Source organism: Lissotriton vulgaris, chromosome 4_1, assembly GCF_964263255.1.
Source record: "Lissotriton vulgaris chromosome 4_1, aLisVul1.2, whole genome shotgun sequence".
Taxonomy (NCBI): Eukaryota; Metazoa; Chordata; class Amphibia; order Caudata; family Salamandridae; genus Lissotriton; species Lissotriton vulgaris.
This window is the reverse complement of record NC_141691.1, coordinates 637,080,748-637,107,346: the sequence shown is the minus strand read 5'-3', so window position 1 is coordinate 637,107,346 and position 26,599 is coordinate 637,080,748. Positions and strand designations below refer to the sequence as shown.

General features: G+C 44.4%; 1 protein-coding gene across 1 annotated transcript in view; it reads right to left on the bottom strand.

Annotated features, from left to right (window-relative positions):
* The window catches only part of PKD1L1 (polycystin 1 like 1, transient receptor potential channel interacting), a 1,739,639-nt gene that overhangs the window by 1,507,147 nt on the left and 205,893 nt on the right, over positions 1-26,599 (bottom strand). Inside the window, exons 3-4 of the mRNA XM_086964902.1 lie at positions 10,956-11,135; positions 8,241-8,422 (exon numbers count right to left, since the gene is read on the bottom strand). Of these exons, the coding sequence (XP_086821028.1) occupies positions 8,241-8,422; positions 10,956-11,135 (362 nt within the window). The remainder of the gene's footprint in view (positions 1-8,240; positions 8,423-10,955; positions 11,136-26,599) is intronic.

The following is a 26,599-nucleotide window of genomic DNA, read 5'->3' as shown; positions in this document are numbered from 1 at the left end:
AACAATTGCATGATGGTTATGTAGATTTTGAATCACTGCATGTAGAGGTAATATGTGAGCTTAAACTGGCCAATCTGCTGTCGGCTGAGGCAATGAAGGTGGCCATAGTTTGGAGCAACTCGACCTGTATCTCCGGTTTGTCAGATTGGCAATTCAATGCGGTCATTGTGGTCTTCCTGAAGGAACAGAAGGCCAACAGTGTGCATTGAAAGTCATGTGGGAGGCTAAGTTGGAGCTGGCGCTCTGCGTAGAGGTTTTAATATTGTTAGTAGAACAGGACATTGTATCAGGAGAGAGGACAGCCAAAAAGGTTATAATCTTGGAGGACGTTGCTGTCCCAAAATGGGTGGCCTGTGTCACGCAACAATCAGAGTAAAGAGGTATCCCCTGTGACAGGGGGTTGTGTTATTCTTGCAGATCGTGGCATGAACACTTGGACAATTGTGACCACTTATTGTTGATTGCATGTCTCACTCAAAGTTGGAACCAAGAATATTTTTGCCTGTCTCCTCCAGGACATAACATGGACTCTATGGGTACCGCTTTTTCTGCTGTCCCGTTGGATATATCTTCAATAAGAGATAAGTCAGTGGTGCATGCTCTGTGGGCCATACTGCTATGAATTCATTTGGCAGGCAATCTGACTATCTGTGTTTCTGCCCTCATGGTGCCCTGTTCCCAGCCTAAGCTATGAGGACTCCAAAGTGCTATCAGCTGGCCTGGTTTCCTTTGTGGCCTCTCCTCATGTCTATGGAGGCAAATCACGCATAGCTGATGAAATTAAAAAAAGGAAGAAATGAGGTAGTCTTTGACTGGGCCAGAATGTCCTCCCTTATCTACGTTGGAGAAAGCCATTCTTCTAGTGAATCTTTTTTCACCGTAATGGCTTTAGAATTATTTAAGTTCTTGTGCAGGTCATACTTGACATAGGAATGAAGCAGAGGCCAAAGAAGAAAAAGGAAAAAAAGAAGCCAAGGAATATATGCTTTTCCTTACAAGATCGCCGGTTCCACCCACAGTCGAAACCTGCATACTTTCGGGTTGTTGCTGTGTTGGTGTCCTTTATAGGGCCATAATGTACGTGACCCCCCCCCCCCCCATCTCGATTCCCAACAATCCAGTCAAGCTTATATCAATATGTTAATGGTCTTTGGCTCAAGCTCTCTAGGCTGCAGAAATTGGACCCAAGGCAAAAGCAACCTTAAACCACAGTGCTGCGCACCAATGCCAGGCCCAGCTGCCAGAGCGGGAACAGTGACAAGTGTCGGCAGGGATTGCACACAGCTGCCTTGGGCTGAGTGGACTACAGACCTCCAAAAAGGCCCACCACTTGGGACTGCACTACCCAGGCAGTGCAGAGCCTGGTACTTTCCGAACCTTGCGGTTTCCCTGCGAGTCTGCTGTGGCCTTTACCCTTGGAAGTGCCCATCGGGCTCCCTTATATCTCCTCAACAATGGAAAGCCAAACAGGATCTGAGCAATGCAGAGGAAAATAACGAGAGCGGGTAAATTTAGCAGCAGCTGGGGCAAGTGCAGCCAGAACATGCGGAACAAGTCTGCTGAAGAACACAAATGCCGCAGCTGAAGGAGAAAGCTGCAACCGACTGCTAACCCACGCACATAAATCACTCTACGACATCGGACCAGAATGCCTCAACTCACGACTGTCCTTCTACACCCCCTCCCGCCAACTACGTTCTTCCAGCCAAGCCCTCGCCACTGTACCTCGCATCAACAAGACAACCATGGGAGGCAGATCCTTCTCATACCTGGCTGCTAAAACATGGAACTCACTCCCCACTTACCTTCGCCTTACCCAGAACCACCTAGCATTCAGAAAACAACTTAAAACGTGGATATTTGACAAGTAATCCTCTTCCCCTCCCTAAGCGCCTTGAGACCCTCTGGGTATGTAGTGCGCTATATAAATTCTTTGACTTGACTTGACTTGCATGTGAGACAGGTGTGTGTTACGATTCCAGGCAAATGAGAGCAGGCACAGAAACTGTGGGTGGGCACAAGCACGACTGGCATGATTAATCTCAGAAAGATTAATAGCTGAATGGAATCCACCGGGATGCACTAGTATCCAGTATTAATCTGCCTAAAGAGTAGCATATCCCTCTCTCTTCCAGTATGTCAAGCAAATTATTAATTGATTTCAACTGAAAAAATAAGGACAGAATAAATGTACCCCAGAATCACAGTAGCTGCACATACAAAACTTTCTGCCAGATGCAGCAAACAAAATAGCTCCCGGTAAAATAGCGAATCGCTAAAACAGGCTGTTACCGAATGCAAAACCTGAAATCTCAATGCATCAACCCCAATTCCGAAAGAAATAAAGAATCGCAAAACAAACCCGCGGTAAATTACGGAATCGCAAATTTGCCAATCGGTAATACCGAGAATGAAATCAGCCCCAGGAAATACCAAATCGCTACTAAAAAGTTGCTACGATATGCACCAACAATCGCAAATAACGAAAATGCACCAAATCGCTATTTTGCATGAGCAAAACAAGGGGAATCTCAACTAGGAGGTAAAGTTGATGGAAGGAAAAGAAAAAAAAAGAAACAGACAGTTGTATACAATCAGAACCCCTTCAAATATGCCTCTAAAGACCCTGTATGTTTTAAATATGGCTGCCCTCTACGTGCTTGCTAGGAGGATGAGAATCAACGCTGCTGCACAGCGCAGGAGGATGATACAGGACAGGGTTTTCAGGGTGCGTATCACATTGCTGGGCCAGACAGATGAACTAATCTATGACAAGTACAGACTGAATCGGACAATGATCATGCGCCTTATTGCTGACCTAGAACCACTACTGCAGCACCAGACCCGTAGGACCAACGCCATCCCTGCCCACGTCCAGGTCCTTTGCAACCTGCACCTGCTCGTGTCTGGAAGCTTCCAGGGGGTCATAGCAAAAGCCAGAGGCGTGTCGCAAAGCGCACTTTCACACTTCTTCCAAAATTTCCTAGATGCCATGCTGACATTGATTCATAACCACATCACCTTCCCCACAATCCCACAGCAGTTGAACCGCACCAAACAGGACTTCTACCAGGTGGCACAATGTCCCCATGTGATAGGATGCGTTGACTGCACGCATGTCCCCATCTGTCCCCCCTCAGCCAACTAAAACATCTTCCACAACTGGAAGTCCTATCACTCCATTAACGTGCAGGTCGTGTGCAATGCCAAGCACATCATAACGGACATTGTAGCACAACTTCCTGGAAGCACACACGACGCATACATATTCCGACAGTGGCATCCACAGGCGTCTGCTCAACGATGAATTTGGAGAGGGACACCTACTAGGTACATACTAATGCCTCATCATTAACTCCATCCTCACATATGTAATTGTATTCATGCTGCTAACCCTTTGCTCCCCCACCCTGCAGGTGACAGTGCCTACGCCTTGCGTGAATATCTCCTCACTCCCTACCTCAACCCAGCAACACCTCAGGAGCAGCGCTACAATGCAGCACATATCAGTATCAGGAATGTGGTAGAGCGAACCTTTGGCATCCTCAACAGTCACTTCCGTACCCTACACAAGACAGGAGGTGCATTGCAGTATGACCCGGTGATCTGCTGCTGGATAATAGCGGTGTGTGCCATGCTGCACAACATTGCCACAAGAAGGGGGATACCAATAGAGTTCGACGGAGATGACGACTGTCGTGCACAGGAACCCCCCTCCCCAACGCGAACAGGCACACATACCTAACACAGCTGAAGGTCAAAGGAGGCGGACATACATCACACAACATCACTTCAGAGACAGGAAAGAATGAGCCATCACAACATAATCTGGTGTGCAAATGTTGAATGCACATGAGCACTTGTCAGGTGAATATTAATGAAACGTCTACTTGACGCAGACTCAAAACATAGGGGAGGATACATGTCCGTTGTCATCACAGGAGTATCTTGTAGTAGTGTAGGTGGCCCATGGTTAAATCACAATGGCCTAGGACCCTATGGAACATGACTATTTGCGCCTCCCACTTACCCCCAGCCTCCTGTCGCGTGACTCTTCCACATCACAACAATGTGCATCAGTGGCTGTGGAGCTGCGTGAACTGCGCCTTCTCTCGCAGGCCTCCGGCACAGAGACGCTGCTGACGCTTGATGCAGCCTCACTCCCCTCCTCCACTCCCAAACTGCTGGCACTAAAAGTCCCAGACTGCAGATGCTCCACTGCAGTGGTCACTTTGCCCAAGGCCTTTGCCACATCTCCACAGTAATGGCCCAGGTCGACCTTCAGGGACACAGATCTCTGTGACCGCACAGCTGTGCTGTTGCAGAGCTTTATGATGACCCTAATGGAGGCATTGGAACAGAGCAAGTTCTGGCGATGCCTCCTGCGCTCGCTCTGTTGCCCTGCTATGACGGCACAAGCGAGCTCCTGTAGGCACAGTTTTATATCTCTGTTACCCTCAGCAACGGCTGTGGTAATTTCACGTACAGCGTCTGTCATGGTGACCATTTTGTTTGCCAATTTTGCAATGTTGATGTTGAAAGCACCCATGTGTCTCCCCTGCAGGCGCTGAACATGCAGTATCCGTGAATCAACCACACCGTAGTCGTGTGTTCGTTCCTCAGATCTCTCTGCAGCTCTTGGCAGGGGCCTGCCCCGCTATCGGACTGTGACACATGCTGGTGTTTGAGCTGGCGGAGTGACAACTGACTGCAGTGGAACATTTGTGGCTGCTGGCCTCTGCTCCGTCTCCATCACCTGCAGGGAGGGGACATTTGCCCTGCGGCTTGTTGGTGTTGTCCGTGGTGGTGGTGATGGTGGTGGTGGTGGTGGTGATGGTGTTGGTGGTGTCATGGGATGACATCCCTGCGGAGTGTCTGCATCGGGCCTGCTGGGGTTTCAGAGATTATGAGGCGTCCGCTGTCATCTGAATCAGGGGTGACGCATCTGTGTGTGAAACAGTGCATTGTTATTATTTTGTCTGGATGTATATATGTTGCATTCTTTCAGCTACATAAATGACATATTTGGACTGACTATTGGCCCTGTGCTGCTGGTCTCATTTCATTGACATTGGGGATCCTACATGCACACTTTGATGATATGACTACGACTCCCATGATGCAACACTTTGGTGAGGGTATATGCGTTAGGTACTACTACATGTGCACTGTGATTGCCCTGGGGAATGGGCAGGGGTAGACAACATGCTTCGTATCTGTACTGGTATGCATCTTACCTTGTTCTCCTGCTGCAACGCCGGAAGTGTCCAATTGGGTGACCCCCACAACTGCTTCAGGCTCAATGGTGCCCTCAACGAGGTCCTCAAGGGATGTGTTGGGTGTGACGTTGGCTGTTCCCGCTCCTGTGCCAGCTGCATCCTTCACCCTTTCTGCAATCCTCTCCTTCGCCCTTTTCCTGAGGTCATACAACCTCTTTTTCAGGTTGTCTATGCTACGGTGGGTGACTCCTACAGCATTTACCCTCTCCTTGATGCGCAGCCAGATCTTGCACTTCTCCGCCTCAGGCACCTTTAGGGACAGCTTGCCAAACAGCCCGTCATGTTTGCTGCTCACTCCCTTGATTAGAAGTTCAAGTTCTTTGTCTGAAAACGTACTCTTCCTCTTTCTGGGCATGTCCTTGTTCTGGGGTGCATCCGTCTCCATCCTGGTATGCAGTGGAATAGCTGGTTTGTGGTATCACTGGTGCTCTCCTCAGCTCCTGTGCTCTGCCTCCTCCTCTGAGCTCCACAGGTCACTGAATGAAGCATAAGCTGGGAGACTTCCTGGCTGTGATGTCATCAACCTGTTTCCAACGTGACCTTTTTTTGCAAATTCGCTAATACTGAAATCGCAAATACCAATACGATATTTGCTAATTCGGTATTTGCTAATCTTTATTTTGGACACTCGCTATCGTGGTTTCGGTATATTTTACCGATTTTTAGCGATTCAGTATTAAATACCGAATCTGTTGATGCATCGCAGAATGCGAGTCCTTATTTGCGAATCCTTATTTTTCGCAAACAAGGACTCGTTTTACCGAATTTTGATGCATATGCCCACATGTCTTTTCATTTCTGTTCCTATTTTCCTTTTAAACATGAGCAAAACCACTTTGAGGTGTGTTCTGAGACAGCCACAACCTATCAGATTCTCTGAACCAGAACAGGCTAATCAATAGTGTCAAAGACCACAGAGGTGAAACACCAGAGGTGCCCTTACCCATGGCTTCTGACGGCAGCAGTTCGCTCACCTCAGTTAGGGCTGCTCAGTTCCTCTTTGATGGCAAACGCCTGACCGACAGTCTCAACAGGTATGGCTATTTCTTATCAGCCACCAGAATACTGATGGAGCAGGCTTTTGCGAAATATAAAAACCTGCTCGAATTAACACCCCCATAATATTTACTAACAGTGTGCAGTGGTAATTAACTTACAAAAACACATAAATACATGGGAAAACCGCTTTGCGCATGTGTGCACTAATGTGAACTAATGCATGAAAGAACTAAGTTGCATTTTACATTACGCTTCAAAAGAAACAAGAAATATTGCATGACTAGGCCGCATTTCGCATCTTGCTTTAAATATAATAAATAATGGCACTTTTACTTAAAGCTTTGCTAAGAAAAACATTAACATAGGATAGTGCAAAGGTGGGTGCATTTCACATAATTAATAAATGCCTGCGTTTTGTTCGCCATTGTGAGATGAACGGGTCTGAAATACCTAAAGGTGACGTGATAGTTAAGCTGGAGAGAAAAACATGAAATAATAAAGAAAATTGACAGAAAAGGCTGAGCACAACAGAAGAGGTGCAAAGGTCCAAGGTTGATCAGCTGAGAAAGCCCTTGTTTGCTTGCTTGCTAAGAAACGAGACTGACCATGGGACCCAAAGTCAGTGTGTATACTTCTTCCGCGGACATAGGGGAAAAGGGACACTTGAGAACTATGAAAATTTTACATATAATATGAACCAATGTATTTGCATTCAGTAGTCATGAATTACGTGATGGGAACATTCAAATGAATAGGAGGCTATAGAATCATGAATGTGGTCATGGTGGTGTGATGAGCCACCCCTCGGACCATCCAATGAAAAATCGAACTCTATAAACTGTTTCAAATATTGTGGGTCGGACATGTAGGTTTTAGGGTAGAACTGGGGTGCCTTTGGGGGTGTGGTTTAGCAAGAGGAGGCAGCAGGAGAGGGGGTGATTTGTCGCTGTCCGTCGGTTTGCAGAGAGGCCAAGCTGTTCCTGTCCCATTGCTGAGTTCTGAAATCTTTGTTCCCCGACTCAATTTCAGGGGGTGGTATTTCACTGATCTTTGGGTTAGTATTCTACTTCTGACTCGTACTTTGTATAATCATTTGCAAATGTATTTTTGTTTTTGAAACGTATGTCTCTCCATCTATCCACTCCTTCATATGCATATAATTTATTTGATGATGAGTATGACACTGTTTGCATTTGTTGATGTTTTTCTCACCCTCTTGGTGACATTTTCTTTGATTGCTTTATAACCTGTATGCGATGAGCAGTAATTATTCACATTTATTTGGGATAAACTTTATTAATCTTATGGAGAGTCTGAGATTATTTAGCCAACTGTATAGATAGTTAGATAGTTCTATTATTACTATCAACTTCTCAACTAATTGTCCATTGACCAGAGGAAATAGAGTAGATATGCAGGTTCAAGTTATGCATTTAGAAGTGTCAGATATGAGCCTGTATAAAGAAAACAACTGAACATTGTCATTAAAACCCCCAGCGCATCAGGGATTTGGGTGAATGTGTATGGGCCAACGTTATGTGATGCTATTAAATATTGATCCCTGATTAGGTGTCGCACTGGATCAATACCATTTACCAGAAGACTGTATATAAGGAGGCTAGGATACAGTTCATGTGCTGTAGAAATTGCTTGCAAGAGAGGACCTCCATGATTTCTATTCAGAATTAAGGAGTCTTAATTCTACTATCAGTCTAGAGCGGTGATAGGTCCCAAATTGGAATTTAGCACCTTTGCAAGCTCAAAGAGTAAGTTCTCCAATATGTATTTGTTGTGGAAATCTTTACAACAGATCTGTACCTATCCCACCAGAATACGATATCTGATAGCACCGGTGATTGGAATATTCTGTTCTTTCAAGCTTTCCAGGCCAAACACTTCATTCTCTTTATCCGGGTAGCCTACTCAGATGCCAGTTCAGCTCTTGTTAAAAGCAATTCTTACCGAATGTCTTTTCATATGAACTTGCCAAGCACCCCGACACTTCCATTGTGAAGTCTGTTCCAACTGGCACGGAGCTCGCCATCAGGCTAACACTGGCATTGTAAATGTATGGACCATCGCTGCTGAATACTGCCAAACTTAATACCCCATTTCCATAAGGCAAGCAGACTGTACCTACACATCTGAGAGGAGAAAGAAGAGAAGACATTAATGTACGCATTTTAGGTCTGGCTAGAGACAACTTTAGTTTACATTATCTCATGTTAGCAAATCTTAAAAAGAAAGAACCAAAAGGGAAAAAAGAGTGGGGCTTTAGGTCAGCCCACTTCACCCACTGGTTTCCATGTGTTTTTCATGTTCTGCCATTGCTCGGATAGGTTGTCATCAAGTATATGGCAGTTCATGATTGGTTACGTTGTCCAATTTGCATTCCTATTAGGATTTGTTGAAAGGGTATGAAGTAGCCCTTAAATAAGTGTTCTTGGTGATATACATTGCTGATTTATGGCTTTTTATGTAGAAGTGCAGGCTCTTTGAGGCTGTTTATGACGAAGAACAGCAAATACAACACGCAAGAACATTTTTTCCTTGTCTTTTGTGGGTGAAAAATTAAAATGAACAAGCTGCAGAAATCGTGAGAGAAAATATGCGTCACAAACTGTGGACCAGTAGGAGACAGTCTGTGAGGCAAAGGACAGAGATTACCAAAAACAAATACACGAAAAATCATAACACAGAAAACAAAGAAATCCCATTAAGCACATCTGCATCGGCACTGTTCAGAGAAGAAATTGGTTTCAGCACAACTTCATCTATTTTTTCAGCACAGTGATAGATGTGTGTTCAGAGTCATTTTTTGTTTGGCACACTAAATGCAACAAGTAGTGACGGACTTGAAATGTGCGTTTAATAAGCAGAGTGCAGGAGGTCGAGTAGGCCATGGCTGTGGAGGACAGGCTGTCTCCTCATAAACAGGCATTTGCTATGTAATAGGTTTCGCATTACTGAAAGTTAGCGCTATTGGCATTGCATTATTATTTGCAACGCCAATTGGTTGAACATTCAGTAATACGAGACCTATTGAATTGCAAATACTTGATGAATCTTGATCCTACCTCCCAGGATCCCAGGACTACTTTAGCAAGCCAGTGAAAAGGGCCTAAAAGTTCCCCTTCCAGATAACGACATGGATGGACTCTGCATTAGCCATGAAGGGGTGCCAGCGAGGAGTCAAGAGATGGCCTGAGCTGGCCAACCAAAAGAATCAATTGGTAATGTCCGGTGCGAGAGAACCATGCACTCAAAGGCAGGACACATTAACCAACCAGAGATGAGCAATTTTAAAAAGCAGCCCAACTAACCAACCAAAAGCGGTTGGCGTGTCCAAAGGCCTGGATAGCTCAAATACAGCATGCCTTGCAGAGGAGCCCAGGCTTGACCTACAAATTTTGTTTTCACAGATCGCACTGCAATTATACCCCTGTGGCTATCTCTGCAGTGGCCAGTGTGTGTAGGTCAGACTGGCCAGACCTGACATTCTTCATTAGGTGCTACCTCAGGAAGCGTTAGCTAAGAAATAAGCTTATATGCCAAACTGGTTTGTGGCTAGTGCAGAGCATAATCATATTTAACCAAATATTGTAGGTTCAGCCTTAAACTATAGATTAAAAGCTGTGGATACCACAATTCCAAAATTATTCAACCCATGGTCAGAATTCCTACTTAAGGAATGTAGATTGAGCCTGAACTCCCATTGTTCATTGTAGTTACCACAATTACATAAGGATACCAGCAGCACGGAGTGGAAGATGTTAGGTTCAAACAAGTATTTATACATTTGATTAAAGTCTGACAATAAAGGGTGCCCCCTCCCTGACCAGCCTACTGGTATCCTCTAAAGCCTAGGGTGAGCAACGGAAACCAGGAAATTAGAAGCCCAGGTAGGACTCACCTGGGTTTACTGAGTGGGTGTTGCACTTGCATCCCCAACTAGAGTCCACTTGACACTTAGGTTAATACTATAGGGATCCACTAGCCCTGAAGAACGCCCAAGACTTATTAAGCTAATCATTGAGGGCAGAAATATTTTGGCAAATTAGACAGGCCTGAGTAATTGTACTCTGTGATATCCATCAAGAGAAGTGGTTTTATTTTACCTGGAGTCCTCATAAATAAAGATAAGGTATTTTTTAGTTTGTCTGGATCCAATTCCTGTCCAGTAGTTTTATGTAAGAACTCCCTCCAACCGCCAAGTCTTCGTGGAGGTTCAGTCCGCATTGGTAATACCACTTTACCAGAATGGGGAGAGGATGTTGATGATGAAGCATGACACTTATGTGTGTGAGGCATCCTCTTCGATTAAGGATGGCCTCCCCACTCTAAACGGTCCCACACTATATGTATGAGTTGACTGACCCAATCCGGGGTTTCTTTACCATTTTTGTTCCTACCGGCATCCTACCTTTTTGTGTTTTGCGAGCCTTGATTTGGAGGAATGTAGGTTTGCCTTCCAACTCCACCTCTCTCTTTTGGGGTAACGACCATAATTAAATGATCTTATTTTTAAGATACCAGTTAGAATGCTGATGCACTTGTTTCGATATCTGAGCATCGTCAAGTCAGGTTTCAAACATTTAAAAATGACTTGCCATTGTTCAATAGGAAACCACAGAACAGGAATGAGGCATCTACATTAGGTATGACTCGAGACATTACCTTTCTTTGCAGTCCTTAGGCCGGTAGAATGGAGCGTTGCTTGGGCTGTGTGCAACCTCAGTTCCAATGAGACTTGCATTTGAGGGGAAGATGTTGTAGAGAGTTCCATTAAAGAAATACATGTTTGTGGTATTGACACAAAAGCAATCAACCTCTTTCCTTAGGAAGGTACCTCCAAACCTAGGAGAGAAACAGAAGACAGCAAAGGGTTAACGTCAAATTAATGGGGGAATAAATCCACAATGCATAATGTAGTCCCATGTTCCCTCGTCCGCACCCTTTCTCTCTCTCTCCTGTACCCTAATTGCAAATACATTCAGGACAATAAGGCACTCAAATGAACCTTTGCTAAGGTCCAACACACTTGTGGCACTCCAACTAATCTTACCTCCAGGAACATTTGCCTTGGATGTGGACACTTCTCTCCCATCAACAGCTCTTACAATAGTAATTCCCATTTCAGCTCATACATCATGCACAGAAAAAGTAGGGATTCCCTCCAGCATAGGTACAAGAGCATCAAAGCCTAGAACCAACAACACTTAAGTACCAGGATGTGAAAGAATGCGTCAAAAGTGTGTTTAGCTTGCTATAACTTGAGGAAGTTCTGCTTTGTGAGATTTTTGTTTTTTATAGTCACAAGCCAAATGGTGCATCAAGCATCTCTGGTGGCCACACAAGGGTACTTCACTCAGCAAATTCTCACAATCATATTAATAAGTTAGCTATCAAATGACCCACACCTGTGTACATCATAAAAAGTTGGTTTCCACATACGTTCTAGTATATTATTCTTTTCAGACACAAATTCCAAGTTGTACTGTACTCCACGTAATCTTAAACAAACACAAAGTTTAGTAATCCAAGGTTTTGACTTACCAGATGAAACGAGTTTATTTAACTGCAAGTAGTTTATCCTTTTGCCGAAGGTAGAATATTTCACATCACACACAGCCAGCGATCAGGACTCAGTAACACAGATGAGATTTGTGGGGGGGTATATATATATATATATATATATATATATATATATATATATATATATATATATATAACCTACTGGCGGTCGCCAGTAGATATATACAGTTAGGATTTTTTTGAATAGGGATTTCTGAAAATTCTATGTTGAATAACTTTGGCGTTGATGGACGTAATTGGCTGAAATTTTCAGGAAAATGGCACATTTTGTTTCTGGGCGTCCCCTGAAAGTTTGGAGGGGTTTCGTCAAGCGGGGGCCGAGAAAAAAGGGGGGGTCCCAAAACGTGTTTTTAACATTGAGTTTTCCATAGGGCGGTTGGACTCACTTTAAGCTCGAACGGCTGTATGGATTTCTATGAAACTTGGCAAAATTGTAGAGACTGTTTGCCCGATGTGCCTTTGCTAGGTCTCAAGATATGTGCTCAAGTGGATTTTGAGAAATTAACGTTCAAAAAAATATATATATCTGTGGCAGTGTCCCGGTTAGCGCCCCGGTTCGCGTACCAGACGGGTAACGGAACTTCTCGAGGAGAAGCGGATTGGCTCTCCGGTGACTCTCAACATTCTAAACAGTCCGGAGCGGCCGCCATCTTGTCTCTCGGTAGGATCGAGAGACAAGAGGTGGAAATAAACGAAGGGGGAAATGAATGAAAGGGGCAAGGTAGACCCCTCCTGACCCCCTTGGATTAATGTGGGGGCTATTAAAGGGCCCCGCGGGGCAAAATAATAAAATACATTTTTTTCGATTTTTCGCGGTGGAAGCGCTACCCGGTACGCGAACCGGGTAGCTCACCGGTAGCGTAACGAGAGTCCGCCATCTTGTGTTTTGGACGAATTTAGTCACAAGATGGAGGATAAACAATGTTGGGAATGGGTATAAGGGGGCACGGGAGAGTTATCCTGACCCCCTAGGTTTTCTGAGGGTGGCTGAGGAGGCCCATATATGTAAAAAAAAAAAAAACCTTTTTTTTCCAAATTTTCGCACGGTTAGCGACCGGTCCGCGCACCGGGTAGCGTTCCGGAAAGCGTAACAAGAGGAAAACCAAAGGAAATAGTAAAATAATATTTTAGAGTGCTTTGAGGTAGGGTAGCTCTGAATAGAGCTGTTGTGTTGTGTGGGTGATGTAAGTACCAACATGTAGGTACCAATGAAGAGTCTAAAATTCAATGTACACCGTCTCCTCTGTAGATATTTTGTATGTTCTAATATGGGTTATGTAAATGTGTGGAAAAGCACTTCATGCTTTAAAGCAATTGTATTTTTGAACTGATTGTTCTTTCCTCTTAGTCCTCCGCTGTTTTTTTTCCCCCACACTCTTCTTCAGCATGATAGTTGATAAATTCGTTCCCTCAAAAAATTTATATACATAAAAAAATTATATTAAATACATATAAAATATATTTTTCCTTTAAAAGAATACATTTTACAGCTTTTGATATTTGCTATTAAAAAACCATTGAAATTCACTGAAAAAACCATAGGTTATAGACCATATATAGTTAGAAATTAGCACAAAAAAAACCTTGAAAATTCACTGAAAAAACCATAGGTTATAGACCATATATAGTTAGGAATTAGCATTTAAAAAACATTATCTCACACAAAACCATTGAAATTCGCATATATAGTTAGTTGCACTAACTATATATCGCGGACCCGCAATCCACTGCTGATCATGTCACATATTACATCATTCATGACATGGTCAGTGACATCACGGATGACATCTCAAATGACATCACTGATGACATCACTGATGACAACATCCAGTGACTGTATGTTTCTGTAAAGTTAAAATATGTCTTACATATTGAAGAATGAGTGGATGTATAAGTGTCTGGATGAAGGATTTAGTAGGTGCATGACTGACTGTATGGGTGAGTGATTAAATGTGTCTAACTGAGTGCATGGGTTAGTGACTAAACTGTCTTAATTTGTGCATCATTATGTCTGTTGTTCTGTAAACTGCTGCATGTGCTGATCAGTAGCTATATGAGTAACTATATGGGTTATTGATTGGTTGCCCAAGTATTTGTATGGGAGACTGAGTATGTGTGTGGGTGGCTGGGAGGTGTATGACTCTGTGCATAGATGTGTGAGCAGTTGATTCACTAGATGTATGGGTTCAAAAGTGCATGTGGAAACAGCTGTATGGGCGGTTGACTGTGTGCATTGGTGAGTGAATGGATATCTCAGTGCTACATGTCAAAGTAAGTACATATGTAAAACACAGTACATGTGAGAGTTGACATATATAAATAACTGTGCATAAGAGCCAGTGAATGTGTGAGTGGCTGTATGGATCATTGTGAACTTGTATCAGGGATTGTATAAGAGAGTAAATATGTGTTAGTATATGTTTGAATAAGTAAGGTGTGTATAACTGTATAGTTGAGGAAATGGAGGTGTGATTGATTCTTTGCATGACTGACTAGGTGTGTGAGTAACTCCATAGATGAGTGACAGTCTGTGAGTGTCTGTTTACACTGAGTGTATCTAAGGTTATATTAGTCTGAAGAGGTTCATCGTATTATCACATGAATGATGTCATCAGTGATGTCATCAGTGATGTCATTTGAGATGTCATCAGTGATGTCATCAGTGATGTCATCAGTGATGTCATTTGAGATGTCATCAGTGATGTCACTGACCATGTCATGAATGATGTAATATGTGACATGATCAGCAGTGGATTGCGGGTGCGCGATATATAGTTAGTGCAACTAACTATATATGCTAATTTCAATGGTTTTGTGTGAGTAAAATAAGGTTTTGTAAATGCTAATTCCTAACTATATATGGTCTATAACCTATGGTTTTTTCAGTGAATTATATATATATATATATATATATATATATATATATATATATATATATATATATATATCCATATCCACACAAAAGCACCCCATTTGGAAGAGCCAAACTTGCAGGTAGGTAAATTATCGTGTTTATTTAGCAGGATAACAGCGCAGTATGTCCAAATGAATCTGTAAGCCTGAGGCGTTTCTTGCTCTACTAGCATTTCTTCAGAGGCTTGATTTTTGAAACACTGCGTGGAGCACCAGCCTCATTTAATCATTTACACCTGCCCCAGTGGGCGTTGGCTCACCCAGAGCCTGCTGGTATTACTAGTGCCATAACTTTGAAGTATTATTTCACTCTGGGAGCAGCTCATTGGAGCGTGATTTATTGAACTACTAGCACCAGCAGGCTCTGGGGGCGCCAACGCCCACTGGAGCAGGTGCTAATCATTTAAAGACTCTGAAAGCTCCACACAGATTTTACAGAAGCCTCTGAAGAAATGCTCAGCGGAGCATGAAACGCGTCAGGCTTGTAAATTGCATGGACTTTGTTTTCATCATTCCACGCTGTTTTCCTGAAAATAAAAACGAAATTACAAAACCTACCTGAATGCTGGCTCTTCTAAATGGGATAACGTTTTTGTTGGATTTATTTACCGGCCGGTCCCGGTCGCGGAACGGCCCTAGCACATGGAAGTGGTCTAAGCTGCAGGCTCATGGCATACAGCAGAAACTGGCAGGCAAGGTCGTTTTTCAGGATGTAACTTGCAGCGCAGAGGAGATTTAACATTTTCCTGACCCACTCGGGTTTAACTTTGAAGTATTATTTCACCCTGGGAGCAGCTCACTGGAGCGTGATTTATTGAACTACTAGCACCAGCAGGTTCTGGGGGCGCCAACGCCCACTGGAGCAGGTGCTAATCATTTAAAGACTCTGAAAGCTCCACACAGAGTTTACAGAAACCTCTGAAGAAATGCTCAGGGGAGCATGAAACGCGTCAGGCTTGTAAATTGCCTGGACTTTGTTTTCATCGTTCCACGCTGTTTTCCTGAAAATAAAAACGAAATTACAAAACCTACCTGAATGCTGGTTCTTCTAAATGGGATAACCTTTTTGTTGGAGATAGATATATATATGGTCCAGTTGAAGGCAGGAGCCGAAACGCGTAGACCGTCCTTTTTTGTTGCACGTTATGTTTGCACTGGTGTGTAAATAATAAAACGCTAAAAACTACTACTGCTGTGCCGTGTCCTTTGATCCGTAAGAAGTGGAGAGAAGAAGCTGTGGCAATATATATATATATATATATATATATATTCACTGCAAAAAAACATACGTTTCAGAGTAGTTATAGTTAGGAATTCGCAATTAAAAAACCTTTGAAGGGAGGAGCTTCGCGCGCAACCAAGGTGGACGCGTGAGCACAGGGCTCCCGAGACCCTCGCAACCTCCCGCATATATCCTGTAGCTTATCCAGACTTTCATATATGTCCCCGTGAAGACGAACCGCTGGTGAGGCGAATACTGCAACCAGAATCCGGATCGGGCCCCGGGAGCCGGAGTTATGACGATTTGAAGATCGCGGCCTGCGCCTCCATGATGCCCGGCTGTGGAGTTGGCATGGTGCCCGAGTTGTAGTTGAACAACATCGGCCTGAGGCGGCGGAGACGACCGGTCCGGCTTACTTTCACTTTCGTTTTTCGTCTGCTGGGCAGACCAAATACTGCGGTTTCTGCACTGCTGCTCGAGGGACCTCAGAGATCTCCATCTTTCTACCAAGGTCGACCGTTGCCGGGCATGGCCTTCCACTTAGCCTCTTGATTGCGCTTTTATCCCCCCGCCCCAGATTGGAATCATTTTCACTGTCTCCACGACAGCGGGGAAGCCGGAGGGGGACAAGCAGAGATCAAAGGCTACTCGGCGGGGCAGCTATACCCAAACCAACATCATGGACCGCTATGCTCAGGCTAAGGTGTCGCCCAGTGGACCGGGTAGGGCGCTGGAGGGAGCGAAAGATCCACGGACCTCAGCGATGGAGCCTGTCCTTCAAGACGTCATGGCCCATATATTGATGGGATCAGATCGTCCCTCGGGGGACAAATGGAGACTCTTGCCCATAAACTTGATACTGTGGAGATTGATGTGAATTTGATCTGCACGGACCTAGCGAAAACCAACGAAAAGGTTACATTGCTGGATATTAAGACTTCTAGCCTGAAGGACGACGTCGTTGAGATACAGACAGAGGTTCGCAACCTAAGGGCTTCCAATGACCTCCTTGAACGTCGGCTGGAGGATTTTGAAGGAAGGTCTAGGCGGAATGACATCCGTATCATAGGAGTTCCGGAGAAGGCGGAGGATTCAGCAACTGATCTTTTTGTGGAGAACCTGATCATGAATTACCTTGCACCCAAGGGACTGAGCAATTTCTTCACTGTGGAATGAGCTAACAGAGTTCCGGGTAGACAACCCAAGATGGGTGCCCCGCCGCGGCCTATAATAGAACGAATTTTCAATTTCCACGACAGAGACGCTATCCTGCAGGCTTCGCGTGCAGGCGGTCCCATAAAGTTTGAGAACACTACCTTCAGTTTTTATCCAGACTTTACCCAAGCCGTGCAGAAACAGAGACTTGGTTTTCTCGGAGTGAAAAGGAGGCTCAGAGAGATGGGCCTCAAATACGCCATGCTTTTTCCGGCCAAGTTGCGTATCGAACATGCAGAGCGGACTTATTTTTTCGACAGACCAGATGTAGTGTCCGACTGGCTTGATACTCTTCTGGCCCATCATCCGCAGGACGGGCAGAGTGGCGGTGCGGAGGGCGAATCGATGGACCAGGAATAACCTTATCATGGACTGGTTCCTGGGGTATTCTGGAAGCTTCGAACTGTGGCGCACTAATTGTGTAATGTGATTTTATGAGGCATCTCAGGGGGTTGCAGGGCTATTGGGGGGTCACTTTCCTCCCCTGCTTGACTTTCTGTAGATTAGTTTAGATGTTGGGGTGACAGGCACACTGCAAGTTGGTTTGGCTTTCTAGTCTTATGCAGGGGTGGGGGGTGTTGTAACGGGTTGTTTGGTGGGGAAAAGGGGGGTTGTGTTGTTTTTTCAGTTTCGTTTACTGCAAGGCAATGTATTGCGAGACTTTCTGATTAGAGCGCTGGGTTCCTCTTGGGGTTGGAATTTCTTTCTTGTGTGGGAAGGAGGGTAGGGGATTGAGACTTCTGAGCTGAATGTGAATGGGCTGGGGGATAGGATAAAGCGTGGAGTGGTACTGCAGCAGGTAAAACGTCATTCCCCTGATGTGGTCCTACTACAGGAAACTCACTTGATAGGAAATACATGCTATGCTATGAATAGGAAGGGGTATCGTTCGGCCGCTCATGCAGAGTTTTCCTCAGGTTCCCGAGGGGTGTTTATTCTTATTAAGAATTCTCTCCCGTTGGAGGTAGATGCAACGGTTCTCGATGATAGAGGGCGCTATGTCGTCCTTACTGGTCGTTGGGAGGGTAGGACCCTGTCCCTGGTATCCGTATATGTCCCTCCCGGTCTGCAGTCCACCACCTTCACAGATCTGGGGCGGGTTCTCCTGGCTCTTCCCGAGGGGTCATTGATATTGGGTGGTGATTTTAACGCGGTTGTGTCTGGTATTTTTGATAGACATCCACCTAGAGACCTTAAGGGGGCGCAGAACTGGCTTTGTGGTCTCATCGATACCTTAGGCCTTGTAGACTGTTGGAGACTTTCGCATCCCACTCAGCGGCAATACACGTTCCACTCCGGTGCCCCTGGTAGCCTTTCGAGGATTGATTACATCCTGGTGCCTGCTACACAGGCGACTTCTGTCGCTGAGGTTAAACATATGGCCCGAGGAATTTCTGATCACTCTCCCCTGTGGCTTCGAATTGAATTGTCTTCGGGGACCGAGGGGCGGGTGGCCCCGATCAACCCTTGGTATCTCCGTAATCCTAAAACTCGTAACAATTTGATAAAGTCACTTGATCTATATTTTTTAGAAAATGAGGGCTCTGTCTCGTCTGCAGTGCCGCTTTGGGAGGCCTTCAAAACAGTTCTCAGGGGGCAAGCCCGGTCTTTGAATGCTGGCGTTAAAAAACTGAACAATGAAGCAGTGGTGAATGTTGAAACTGAAATAGCGGACCTTGAGTTAGACCTGGAGCAGGAGGTAACCCATGCAAAGACACATATGTTAAGATAGAAACAGTTGGAATATAGGGCTCTAGTTACAGATGCTGCTAAGGCCATGAGTCGAGAGCAACAGGGTCGTCTATATGACGTGGGAGATAAAGCCGGTAAATTGATAGCATGGTTGGACAAGAAGGACAGGGCTAGTCCGGTCGTGCCTGATATTGAGAGAGTGAGTTGTGTGCGGGTCTCAGACCCGGTAGAGATTGTTGAGTGCTTTGCTGATCACTTTCGGACAGTATACTCCCCCATGTTGGATAGGCCGGAGCAGGACTCTCATTTGTTGCTGCGTCACATTGTATTGCCGAGTCTCTCGGATGTTGATAGAGAGAGAATGGACAGCGCACTAACCGCCGATGAGGTTGCCCTTGCGATCCGCTCCTTGCAGTCTGGTAAGGCCATGGGTCCTAATGGGCTGCCGATAGAGCTATACAAGTTGCGACACGATAAGATAGCCTCCTATTTGAGAGATATGTTTTTGGAGTCTCGTGACTGTGGTTCTCACCCCCCGAGACCAGCGACTTACGACGATTGTTGTTAAACACAAAGAAGGGAAACCAAGGGACAAGTGTGGGTCGTATCGTCCTATATCTCTTTTGAACGCCAAGCCTAAGATTCTCGCAAAGGTGCTGGCCAATCGCTTGATCACGGTCATTAGTGACCTGGCCCATCCGGATCAGTCCGGTTTTATTCCCCAGCGTAACACTGCGCTGAATCTCAGGCATCTGCATGGAGTTCTCGCGAGGGCTGGGACGTTGCGCGAGCCAGCCATCTTGGCGTCCTTGGATGCCACGATGGCTTTTGACACTATTGAGTGGCCTTATTTGTGGGCTTCATTAGCTAAATTTGGTTTCGGTCCCGGCTTTATCGGTTGGGGCCGGCTTCTTTATGAAAACCCGCTTGCTCAGATCATAGTCAATGGTCGAGTTTCGGTACCGTTTAGTCTTGGGCGTGGTACCCGTCAGGAATGCCCCCTATCACCGCTCCCGTTTGCCATGGCCCTGGAGCTCCTTGCCGCCTGGATCCGCTGGGAGCCCTCGATAAGGGGTATTCGGTGGTTCAATGATTAAGAAGATCGCATTTCACTCTATGCTGACGACATATTGCTATATCTCACCTCGCCCAAGAAATCGTTGATGGTTTTCTGTGATGTCCTGGCCTCCTTCGGTAGAAACTCTGGTTTAATTATCAATTGGGCAAAATCCTATTTATATGTTCTTTCTGGCGATACCCCCCTCCTCCCGCATAATTGCCCCATACAGGTGACACAAACGTGATTTAAAAATCTGGGTATTTGGGTCTACACAGACCCTGTAGCCTGGTATGAGCTTAATCTTCTCCCACCTTTAACTCGTTTGCAGCAGGATGTTCCGGGATGGCGTAGGCTTCCACTCTCGCCGTTGGGACGCGCTGCATTTTTAAAGATGATGTCTTTGCCTTGCTTCTTGTACGCCCTCCAAAACACGCTCGACATAGTCCCCGCCAGTTATTTTCGAAACATCGAGGGTCTCCAGTGGAAATTGATATGGGACGGTCGACCTCGCATTGCGCTTTCCAAACTAACGCTCCCGTGGTACGATGGGGGTATCGCCCTCCCGGACATCATGCAATATTATTGGGCATCTCAGTTGAGGGCCATTAACCACGGTCCTGAACTGAATCCCGCGTTTGCTATGGACAAATGGTTGTTGCCGGGGGGCAATTACTATAGGGCACTGTACTCGAAATCAGCTGTCAGGTCATTGTCCGGGCCTACTAGGACAGCGGTTCGTGTATGGCATGATGCAACTGCTTCTATGGGTTGGAAGGACCGCCTGACTTTAGCGACCCCACTTTTTGACTCAGATAGGCTTGGTACTCTGTGGAAGACAAAAGGGTTCGATAGATGGGACCTCATTGGCATTAGCAAGGTGGGAGACCTATGGGTCAAAGGACAAGTGAAGTCGTTTGATACGTTAAAGAAGAAGTTTGAATTGGGGAACTATGAATATTTCCGCTAAGTTCAGGTTCGCCATGCTTTGTTGTCTGTCTTTTCGGTGAGGGAGGCGATACCCGAGTCGTCCCCGCTGGAAGATAGATTGCTAGATGGCCATGTTCCGGATAGTACAATCTCCCTTGTATATAAAAAGCTGATTAATGATAGATCGGATCTTCTGTTGCCTTTGCGTGATCTCTGGGTCCGGAACAGTCTTGAATTAGATGATAAAGACTGCCAATCATCGATTTCCTCTCCCAAGGAGCTTGCGATCCCAGCGAGACTTCGGCTGGTCCAGCTTAAGATCCTTCATAGGGTATACGTCATGGGCCCCCGTCTGGTTCACATGGGCTTCTCCGATGAGAGTTTGTGTAAGCGGGGATGTGGTCTGGTGGGGACATTCTACATATTATCTGGGAATGTCCTGACGTGGTGGCTTATTGGAATCGGGTGTATGATGTAATGGAAGAAGTTACGGGTGTCCCTCTCCTACCGGAGGCCAGACGCTGTTTGCTAAACGTTTGGGAACCCACAGATTATAACGTGGCCCAGACCCAGTGGGCGACCCTGGGGGCCATGATTGCTAAACGTGGTATCGCACAACTGTGGGGGCCCCAAAGACCGCCTTCGGTTTAGATGTGGAAGGAAAACATGGATTGGTGCATGTTTCTGGAAAAAACGGTGTATCTGGCCCGGGGCCGCCCCCGGAAATGGGAAAAAATCTGGAGGCAATGGAATAGGTTTCGAGGTGACATATGTACACCACCTCCAATGGATGACATAGATATACCACTTTCCCCCTGACCCCACATTCACTGTTTGTAATATTGTCTGCTTATTGTCTCTCCCCTGTGCTCCTCCTTCCCTACAATGATTGCTTATTATTTGATGTACTGTCTACCTGACCTCATGTGAATGAAGCGCTATGTATATTGTGTTTGCCTTGCTTGTTTTATTTAATAAAAAAGAATATTAACAAAATAAATAAAAATCCTTTGAAATTCACTGAAAAAACCATTGGTTTCATGACTGTTATAGTTAGCTGGACATTTCACTCGTACAAAACCATAGAAATTCCTCCGTTATAGTTAGTTGTGCTAACTAGAACTCGCGCGTCCTCAATGCATTGTTGATTAGGTCACATATTGCATAATTCATGACATGGTCAGTGAAATCACTGATGACATCATCCAGTGAATGTGGTTGTGCTTGAAATTTAAATATGTATTTTATATATATATACCAATCTTTATTGAAGATTGAGTGGATATATAAACAACAGGTCTGGGAGCACACCGCTCACCTATCAGGCAAGGTTCACCCCTGGCATTCTGGGTAATGAAGTCTCTGGTAGTTCGCCTCGTAGAAATGTTGTTGAGTGTTTTGCCAAAGTTGGCAACCTACTCAGCAAATCCCTAAAACTAAGTCTGTAATCTCTACTGACGAAGGTTAATGAACCAGAAACACCGGTGTCTAGAGATCAGCACCATCTGGGCCAACTTTGACGAAACACTCGACAACATTTCTACGAGGCGAACTACCAGAGACTGCATTACCCAGAATGCCAGGGACGAACCTTGCCCGATAGGTGAGCGGTGTGCTCCCAGACCTGCTGTTTATTTGGTGGATATATAACCGTCTGGATGGAGGTTTTAGTAGCTGTCTGACTGTTTAAGTGAGTAATTAAATGTGTCTCAGTAAATAAATGGTTTAGCAACCAAACAATGTGAATGTGTGTATCACTGTCTCTGTTGTTGTATAACCTTTAGCATCATTGGTCACTAACTACATGAGTGTCTATATTAGTTATTGATTAGTTGGCGGAGTATTTGTAAGGGAGACTGAGTGTATCTGTGGTTGGGTGGAGGAGTTGTAACTCTATGCATAGATGTGCGAGTGGTTGATTGTCTTGGCATATGGGTTTAGGTGTGTTTATGGAAACAGTTGTTTGGGTGTCTGAGTGTGTTTATTTGTGTGTTGGTAAGTGAATATATGTGTCAGTGGTACTGCAATAAAGTAGAAAAATAAAAGGCATTTTATGTGAGAGTTGGTGTATATAAATAAGTATTCGTAAGAGTCAGTGATTGTGAGAGTAACTGTATGAATGAGTGTATAATTGTAATAGTGATTTTTTAACATAGTAACTATGATTTACTATGTGAATGTATAAATCAGGTGTTGTGTGTATAACTGTGTGGTTGAGTAAATGTAAGTGTGATTGATTCTTGTCATGAGTGAGTAGCAACACTGCATAACCGACTAGGATGACTGTGGATGTGTCAATGTTTAAATAGGTGTATGAGTACATTTGATAGTCTTACCATTGATCAGTGACTGCATGTATAAGTGATTCTGTGGGTGAATGGACAGTTATGCGCGTAGACTTAGGAATCAGTGAGTGCGTATGTCGTAACTGGTATGTGTGTCAATGCTTTCAAATATGGTACTCTGTATTTACAGTGAGTGAACAAAGGTTATACTAGTGTGTGATGAGGTGTATCAGATTGTCACGTAGATGATGTCATCAGTGATGTCACTGACCATGTCATGAATTATGTAATATGTGAATTCATCAGCAGTGCATTGCGGGTGCGCGAGCTCTAGTTAGCACAACTAACTATAACGGAGGAATTTCTATGGTTTTGTAGGAGTGAGATGTCCAGCTAACTATAAAACTCATGAAACCTATGGTTTTTTCAGTGAATTTTAAAGGTTTTTCAAATGCTAATTTCTAACTATAACGTCTCTGAAACCTATGTTTTTTTCAGTGAATTTCAAAGGTTTTTTGAATGCTAATTTTTAAATGCAATAGTAGTTATACCTATTTGGTGTACTGAATTTCTACAGTTTTTTAACTGTTTATTTATATTTTATTTATTAAACATATATTTTTCTGAAAATTGCAAGAAAAAATTAAAATACATTTAAAACTGAAATATTTTTAATTATTTCGTTTTTTGGTATTTTAATATAGTTATCTAATTTTCTTTTCAAAATTTTTTGGGGAGTTGCGCACCCAAAGCATACCTACTGCAGCGTGTCGGCGTATTCTAGCTGCCATTTTGGAAAAGTCGTGAAGGATCCGCGTATCGTGAGCGACGAGTGCGTGTTTTTTTCAGTTACGTCATATACATACAATGTTACATGGTGTGCGCCACCGGTATGCGACCAGTCCGCAACTCCTGCTCCCGCGCATTTCGGACACATGCGTATTACGTACCCAACGCTTGCGCAGTGGCGGGCCCCACGTGACGTCTTATGTGCTGGGGCATGCTGGGTGCGCATCTCCCGTGAAATTTTTTATCTTCTAAAATGATATGTACGTGTTTTTAATGTACATATTAGGGCAAAAGATTATCTAAGGTATTCATAAAAATAATAAAGTTCTACTTGTAATAAACGTATATTATTTTTAAATATATTTTCGCGAAGTCGCACCGGGTGCGCGTTTCGTGAGCGCACGGTGCACCATGTGACCTCAAAAAAAAAAAAAATTCGATTGGTTCATAACATTTCCCACTGTAATTATTGAAGGACCCCACCCATTTTAATTATTCTGTTAGGAGCAGTTGATGGGAGACATCTCTTCTTCCAGAGCTGGTTTTGGAATTTTTTGGGTGTTTTTAAAAAATTGCATTGGAGAAATGGCACCTTGTTCGCAAGCTCCTCATAATTCTTAAAAATGAAGATATCTTGGAGGAAGATCCACTCAAGCAGAGGCCTGAATTAGTGGTATGGAAATTTTCAACTTTACTGCAGGAGAAAAAAGGTAAACGCAAGAAAAGTCACATGCTTGCTGTGTGACAGGGTCCTGTCGTGTGGCATTGACAAGAAATACTCCTGTGGAAAGCGAGTATGTTCTTTTTTTGTTCAATTTTTAAAAAACACCAAAAAAAGTACAAAATTGTTAAAAAAACTACAAAAAAAATAGAAAACAACAAACAGAAAAAAAAGTTCAGGACTACCTTATCTGGTTTATAAAAAGAAATATAATTGCATGGTAATGTCTGAAAGTTTGCTTGAATCTATGTGTAGAGCATGATTGACTGAAAGAATGCATTAGTACCTTTTGGTGAATTTATAGGGGCAGATCTATGAGGAAGTGCTGTAGCGTGACACTGCAAGCCGTTTAGCTGCATCGCGCTGTGGCACTTCTGAAGCACAGGGATGTGACATACTTACATGAATATGTCGTAATTCTGTGCTCCCACTGCACTACCACACAAACTGCAGTCACGCAGGCACCCTTGCACCATGGTGCAAGGATATCTGCGTTGTTGGGAGATTTTTTTTGTGCAGGAAGGAGGCATTTTCCTCCTTCAGTGTGTGCTGTGGTATGCAGCATGCATTGAAAGAGGAAAAAACGAGTAGAAATAAAAACATTTCTCCTTGTTGTGCCTCGCTACACCACCTCTAGGGTGGCGCAACATTTACACGTATCTACAGCTTTCCACTTTCTAGTAAGTCTTGAGATGTGTTATTCCATGAGTATTGTGTTTGAACAAACACAGCAACACCCATGGAATGCCCCTTCAACGCAAAGTGCTGCATTTGAATGGGTCGTATTTTCAAGGAGAGGAAAAGCCACGCAGGGTGGCTTTTCCTCTCCTTGTAAATATGACAGAGTCCCCAGCGCTATCACTATGTTAAAAAAAAGTGACATACTGGTGGCGCAGGGGGCTTGTAAATCTGCCCCATAAATGCTTCGGTATTGGCAGAGTGATACAATAAGAACATAGTGCTGGATGGCTGATTGACAAACTGCATGAGACTGGCAGGAGGTATCCTAGGCTGCATGAGTTCAGTTTTTAGTGGAGTGTACCAATAGTATGTATTTGCTTAGAGGTTTGTTGGGATAGTACACAGAATATTGTACGTGTACTTGTGCTGGTGCGTAGGTCATTCTATAAGAAGATCACTAGTAACTAGAATGATGACAGTGCTGCAAATAGAGTGCTCAGTTAATTTAATTTAAAAGTGCTTAGGTATTGTCTCAATGCCGGAGTCATTCTGCAAGTGCATAGAGTGCTAGTAGTTGACAACAGGATAAGTTTATAAGCGCTTTTGTTTCATCAGAGTGATTAGATAAGGACATGCTTCTGTCAGGATGACTGTAGGAGTGGACACAGACTCACAGTGTGTGATTCCCGACAAGCATGACTATTACCTGGACTTTTGCAGGACTGACTCAGTAGTCTGCAATGGGTTAAGGGACTGCATACATTGTGCACATTTGACTGTATCACTGCTTGTCTCAATGCCGGAGTCATTCTGCAAGTGCATGGATAGTGACCGAGTTCCTAGAGTGCTAGTAGTTGAGAGCCGGATACGTTTATAAGCGCTTATGTTTCAGCAGAGTTATTAGATAAGGACATTCTTCTGTCAGGATGATTGTAGGAGTGGACAGAGCTGCTTTAGAGCCATAGAAAAGGTCAGCAGAGCTGCTTTAGAGCCAGAGACCCAGGTCAGCAGAGCTGCTGTAGAGCCAGAGACCCAGGTCAGCAGAGCTGCTTTAAAGCCATAGAACCAGGTCAGCAGAGCTGCTGTAAAGCCAGACAAACCAGGTCAGCAGAGCTGCTGTAGAGCCAGAGAACCAGGTCAGCAGAGCTGCTCTAGAGCTTATGAAGCAGGTCAGCAGAGCTGCTCTAGAACCAGAGACCCAGGTCAGCAGAGCTGCTCTAA